At 36.4% G+C, this 6,936-nt stretch overlaps 1 protein-coding gene across 3 annotated transcripts in view; it reads right to left on the bottom strand.

The window, feature by feature from the left end:
• Positions 1 to 381: 381 nt before the first annotated feature.
• chn1 (chimerin 1) overlaps positions 382 to 6,936 on the bottom strand; it is a 75,906-nt gene continuing 69,351 nt past the window's right edge. The window contains exons 11-13 of one of the 3 annotated variants that reach the window (XM_067410325.1): positions 5,896 to 6,033; positions 4,688 to 4,790; positions 382 to 2,376 (exon numbers count right to left, since the gene is read on the bottom strand). In XM_067410325.1, the coding sequence (XP_067266426.1) occupies positions 2,205 to 2,376; positions 4,688 to 4,790; positions 5,896 to 6,033 (413 nt within the window). In that variant the 3' untranslated portion in view covers positions 382 to 2,204. Of the gene's footprint in view, positions 2,377 to 4,687; positions 4,794 to 5,895; positions 6,034 to 6,936 lie in introns of all 3 variants that reach the window. The other 2 variants (XM_067410324.1, XM_067410326.1) reach the window with 2 other exon arrangements.

The raw sequence follows: 6,936 nt of genomic DNA, 5'->3' as shown, positions 1-6,936 counted from the left end.
CACTGTTACACACTGCAGTAAGATAGATTGATTTTACAATATCAGATTAAATGCTGGATGATTGTGTTGATAAATGACATGCAATTAATTTTAAAACGTATTGTATGATGGAGAAAATGCTGTATTACTGTTACTAAAAATAAAGCTGCATCTGATTATGCTATGTTAGCCACTTCACAAAAGTGTTTTTCTCTGAGGCATGGTAAAGCATGAGACTCGCAAATAAATCAAGAAAATTAGATTTAAACAATAAGACTAAACGTGTTGAGCTATTTAACAATATTTATTTTTCTCTAAATGAATATATCAAAACAGTTGTTCCCTTGTCTATTAATACATGTAAATATTAAAGCGTCTATGGTGTTTCCATGGTTTCTACAAAATAAAACCGGAAACCGAGGGTATAACGCGAGTATGACGTAATTGACTCCTCATATAGTTTACTCCTCACACGTCCTGGAGCCTTGGGTAAAATTGCAATTTTCTCACGATTTACAAATAGTTGGAAACATTTGGGATACTGAAAGTACTCAACTGAACAAAATATATAACACTGGCCTAGTGGATTTTGGATATTTCACTGCAAAAATATTACATATTGCAACTTTAACAGTTAAAAAACAGTGATGTTAAAGCAGGCTGTATCTGACCCTATGAATCAGCCGTAGTTCAAGTCAGGGTTGCCAGGTCCAGTTTTTCCCATACCAAACATTATTTGTAGTGCTCATCACATCCAATAATCACAAAGAGCTTTGTTCTTTGTTACTTCTGATAAGAAACAGTCTCAGCTTTCAAATTCTGTCGCTGTAGCGCCTCAGTTCCAGCAGCAGCGGTTTTATACTTTAATAGCAGTTTTACACTTTAATACTTTTACGTTTAGCACGCACAAGCATGAATTAACATCAAAACATGTTGAAAGTTACAGTACAACTTGGCGTCTCATGTAATAACTCAATTATTCACTGTTAATTACGTGTATGTTTGAATAGACACTTGCCTTCATGACAAATTTATGAAAACTACCTTTTGTGCAGTTGAGTTGTATACAAACATTTCGGTTTTTATTTGAGTGCATTATATCTGAAAATATATAGCAGTTGAATATAATAGCTCTGTTGTTAATTTTAACATTTATTGTTATAATAATGTACCAAACGAGTTCCCTGTATAGTTTACAGCATTAGTTGGGAGAGATTTGTTTTTCCCTATCATTAGGTATCATTCTGAATAATAAGCTATCTGCATCGGTGGAGAAATTTAGTATCGGTGCATCTCTAATTTTAAGAGATATCTTTCTGAATCTTTATTTTTATGAATTAAATGACTCAGAACACCATACTAAAAGTACATTTTAATAAATTAACGTATTCATGCTCAAATCAAATACAAAACACAGAACTAAAAACATCAACCAGTCATGTTGAGAGCGTAAGAAGGTTTTCTAAAGTCGAGTCTAGATCAAGGATTGTGAAATGTACATGGACTGTAAGTATTCCTCCTGAATGTGTGTCTACAGTAGAAGTAATTCTTTCGACTCTCATGTAGAGGTCTGGCATGTGAAGGCAGAACCGAGTCAGATCAACCTGACAGAAGGAATAAAAAACAACCAAAAAAAAAATAAAAAAAAAAAATCACAGATTTTGAAAAATCACTGGTGACGCTTTACCTGCAGAGCCAGAAACGTGTCACAGAAGATAAACATTCATAGCGTACACAAACGCTGAATAACAAACCTCTCGTAGTCGAGCTGAAGAGTTTATGTATCATATGAAGAGATTATCATGTCTGCACAATGTCACCATCTTTATTTACGGCTCTTCAGATAAAGCGTCTCCAAAACTGACAATATCAAATTCACAATGTTTTACAAAAACAAAACAAAAACGGCCATTTGTAACAGAAGCGCGATCTGTCGGACTCAAGCGGCAGACGACCATCCCATAATAATGCTGAAGTATGCCCCGCCCACTGTGCTGAGCTCCACACTTCAGCTTCAGCGACCCCCGACAAAAATGGGGAGGAAGACATGCAAGATATAGGAGCATAACCCATCAGACAGGGAAAAAAGGGTAAGTACTGCTCCAAAAAATACTATAATACAAGAGTCCTTCATATTCAAGTCCAGACAAAAAACAAGAGCGCAGCTCTGAGCGGCGGTAAACAGTATCGTGGTTCATTCGCGCAACAGCGGAATGACGGTGATGCTAAAAGAGGATGTCTTCATTCTTGATGAGTAACTCCACCACCTGTCTCTGGTAGCGGATGTCGTTCAGAGCCGTCATGGCGTCCAGATCGGGCGCCCGCATCAAAGTTGGGCCAAACACGATCCCGAGATTCTCAGCATTCATCAGGTTATCCTTCTCGTTCTGAGTTACCCTGCAGACACACACACACACACACACACACACACGTATATCAGTATGTGACATACAACTAGTGTTCATTTCGTTAATGAAATCTATGATGAAAAATGAACGTTGATGACCTTTTTTCCTTGACTAAAATGAGACGATGATGAGACGACACCAACACTATTAAATGATAACTGTGACTAAATCAATATGCAATATTACTGATGAAAAAAAACAGACAAAAATATTTCAGGCCGTTTTTAAAGGATTAGTTAAAATTTCCTGATAATTTACTCACCCCCATGTCATCCAAGATGTTCATGTCTTTTTTTCTTCAGTCGAAAATAAATTAAGGTTTTTGAGGAAAACATTCCAGGATTTTTCTCCATATAGTGGACTCATGGGATTCAACGGGTTGAAGGTCCAAATGTCAGTTTCAGTGCAGCTTCAAAGAGCTCTACATGATCCCAGACGAGGAATAAGAGTCTAATCTAGAGAAACCATCGGCCATTTTCTAAACCCCTAAAAATTATATACTTTTTAACCATAAATGCTCATCTTGCACTGCTCTGCGATGCGCCACGCATGACGTAATCATGTTGGAAAGATCATGTGTAACGTAGGCGGAAGTACCGCGGTAGGGCGAAAAACTCCATCTCATTTTCTCCTCCAACTTCAAAATTGTCCGTTATCATTGTTTTACCTTTTTTTGTAAAGGCTGTTTGACTTAGTCTTTGCACGTTCGCTTTGTAGACACTGGATCGGTACTTCCGCCTACGTCACGTGACCTTTCCAACATGATTACGTCATGCGTGGCACATCGCAGAGCAGTGCAAGATGAGCATTTGTGGTTAAAAAGTATTTAAGTTTTTATTGTTGGTTTCTCTAGATAAGACTCTTATTCCTCATCTGGGATCATGTAGAGCTCTTTGAAGCTGCACTGAAACTGACATTTGGACCTTCAACCCACTTTTATGGAGAAAAATCCTGGAATCTTTTCCACAAAAACCTTAATTTCTTTTCAACTGAAGAAAGACAGACATCTTCATCTTGGATGACATGGGGGTGAGTAAATTATCAGGAAATTTTAATTCTGAAGTGAACTAACCCTTTAACAAACCCCTTTTACGAGCTTTCATGGTTGCGGTTGCCAGATGTCAAGATTTGAAATCCCTCAATCAGAGCTTTTCTTTTAAAGGTGCCCACGAACGTTTTTTTTATAAGATGTAATATAAGTCTAAGGTGTCTCCTGAATGTGTCTGTGAGGTTTCAGCTCAAAATACCCCATAGATTTTTTTTTTATAATTTTTTTTAACTGCCTATTTTGGGGCACCATTAACTATGCACTGATTTCACTCGACGCCGCCCCTTTAAGACGCGAGCTTCCTGCCACACGAGCTGTCAACTATATTACAGCGCATTTACAAAGTTCACAAATCTAATATAACCCTCAAATGGATCTTTACAAGATGTTCGTCATGCATGCTGTATGCATGCTTCGAATTATGTGAGTAAAGTATTTATTTTGATGTTAAAGTTTAATTCTGAGTGAATCTGAGGCTGGCTAACGGCTAATCCTACACTGTTGGAGAGATTTATAAAGAATGAAGTTGTGTTTATACATTATACAGACTGCAAGTGTTTAAAAAATGAAAATAGCGACAGTCTTGTCTCCGTGAATACAGTAAGAAACACTGGTAGCTTTAACCGCATTTAACAGTACATTAGCAACATGCTAACGAAACATTTAGAAAGACAATTTACAAATATCACTAAAAATATCATGATGTCATGAATCATGTCAATTATTATCGCTCCATCTGCCATTTTTCACTATTGTTCTTGCTTGCTTACCGAGTCTGATGATTCAGCTGTGCACAGATCCAGACGTTAATACTGGCTGCCCTTGTGTAATGCCTTTGATAATTGTTGGGAACGAGGGCTGGCATTATGCAAATATTGGGGCGTACACCCCGACTGTTACGTAACAGTCAGTGTTATGTTGAGATTCGCATGTTCTTCGGAGGTCGTTTAAACAAATGAGTTTATATAAGAAGGAGGAAACAATGGAGTTTGAGACTCACTGTATGTCATTTCCATGTACTGAACTCTTGTTATTTAACTATGCCGAGGAAAATTCAATTTTTGAGTCAAGGGCACCTTTAAAAGGACACATTTTTCTGCCTGGTGTTTTACTTAACACAAACAAGCAAGCTGGAGTTCAGCGATCTACATTTAAGATATTCTGCTTAAATGTAAGTGTCATTCAGCCAGTCTGTTCCTTCACGAGTTTTGATGAATGATGACAGATTTGATCACTTGATCAAGTTTCTCACCTTTTTAAATGTGCCATTAGATAGCGCAGTGTTTCGCAGTGAGCAGGAGGCAGCAGTTTCAGCGCTTCATGAAGAGCTTCCAGACGCTCATCGGGGTCTGTCACTTCTGACACAAACAAGCAAACAAGTCAAAAACTGTGATCTCTCTCCACTCATCTGCAGTATGATTGTCAAATGATCTGAAGACACATACAAACAGTAGCACGCACATCATGTGCAGATAGCGCGCACAGAAAAATTCAGTAGATTTTATTTATCGATAAAATGGCTTAGAAACTGAAAGGTTCTAGCATATATTTCTTAGTAACTAAAACCCTTAGTAGAGAGAGAATTAATTCACACGCAATCGCTCTCTCACTAATGCATTCATATAAATGTAATCTTTATCTGTAAATGCTACTTTATCTGTATCTGATTTAGGACGTAGAAATCTGTGAGAAAAAGAATGACCCAAATACAAAAGAACTGATAAAAATAAGCTGTTATGTACAATAGCCTTGTGGGCAGCACTGTATTATATGCCATTGCTGTGCATAAGGAAACCCGTGTTCGAGTCTCAGCTCGAGGTTTTAGACTCATTTGTTCAATAATGACATCATCAGCGACTAGTCGACATCGACTTGACTTTATTCACAAATGTTGATTTAAAAAATAATCTGAAGGCATTCAACCCCTACTGTAGACATCTCAACAAGACTTAGCAGGCAGCAAGACTTCAGGATATCAAATGAAATATTATATGAGCTGCTTTATTTTCTATTTATTGTATTTGTGGTCTGCAATTTTTTCAATCCTGTGACCAAAATTTGGGACCATTTTAAAGTTTAAAACCTTGATGTCTGCAATTATTTTCATGGAATAAACTTTAAATAACAATGCAAATTAGAAGATAGATAGATAGATAGATAGATAGATAGATAGATAGATAGATAGATAGATAGATAGATAGATAGATAGATAGATAGATAGATAGATAGATAGATAGATAGATAGATAGATAGATTTAGATAGATAGATTTAGATAGATAGATAGATAGATAGATAGATAGATAGATAGATAGATAGACAGATAGATATGAAAATTGCATTAAAAATAGTCAGAATGGGTAACAGGGATGCAAATAACAGGGTTGCAGATTTTAAATACGTAGGAAAGAGCCAGAATTCAGTGTCAGACACATAATAGAGAAATCTAAGGTGTGACTCACTGGCAGCCTCGATGAAGCGTGGATATGCGTCATATGTGATGACGGGGATAGGCAGGTCCCTGAAGTAGAGTTTAAGAGCACCTGTGATGACGTTGATGTCTTCATAGATGTTGACGGAGATGTCTGCTTTCTCTCCATCTGAACACATTGGAACACAAACACATTTCACCCACGGCTGCGGGGAGAGCGAGTCCTCTGCCACTGAAGTCATGTGATGTGATGGGAACTGCAGTGATCAGCGCTCTTGTTTGGCTCTAGGGATTGAGCATGGAGACATTCGGCTAACTTTGTCTTATTCTGGGTTTGTGAGGTGTATTGTGAAGTATTTAGTGTTATGATAACTGTTTTCTATGTGAATAAGTGTTAAAATGTAATTTATTCCTGTGATCAAAGCTGAATTTTCAGCATCATTACTCCAGTCTTCATTGTCACATGATCCTCCAGAAATCATTCTCATATGATGATTTGCTGCTCAAGAAACATTTATGATTATTATCAGCCATCCTACTGTAATTCTGCTTTTTCATCACATGAATAAATGACATTATAAAATATATTCAAATAGAAAACAAATTTCACAATTTATAGTTTTTCAGTTAAGTAAATGTAGCCTTGGTGAGCACAAGAGACTTTTTCCATAAGCATTAAAAAAAGTATTCCAAACTTTTGACCAGTAGTGATTTTAAGTATTTTATTTTAATTTTAAGTTAAGTTTTTGTATTTTTTTTTTAAGTTTTGTAAATAAATCTATTTAGCTTTAATTTATTTCTGTTTTTTTCAACTTATTTTAAAGTCACCATGAAATCAAAATTGATAATTCTTAATTTTTATGGAATATTGTGTCCTCGTAATCAAACTAACTTTCCCTCCTCTTGCAGCGACATCTCTTCTCTTCTCTGATGATGAGGGTGGGGCATATCTTTTTTTTAATATTTTTAGTTTTAGTTGAAACAGACAACCCTGATGGGTTCTAAACAAACAAACAAACAAACAAACAAGCAAACAAACAAACAAACAAACAAACAAACAAGTATGCAACAG

This window comes from Chanodichthys erythropterus, chromosome 14 (assembly GCF_024489055.1).
Source record: "Chanodichthys erythropterus isolate Z2021 chromosome 14, ASM2448905v1, whole genome shotgun sequence".
Taxonomy (NCBI): Eukaryota; Metazoa; Chordata; class Actinopteri; order Cypriniformes; family Xenocyprididae; genus Chanodichthys; species Chanodichthys erythropterus.
This window is presented reverse-complemented; position numbering and strand designations above follow the sequence as displayed.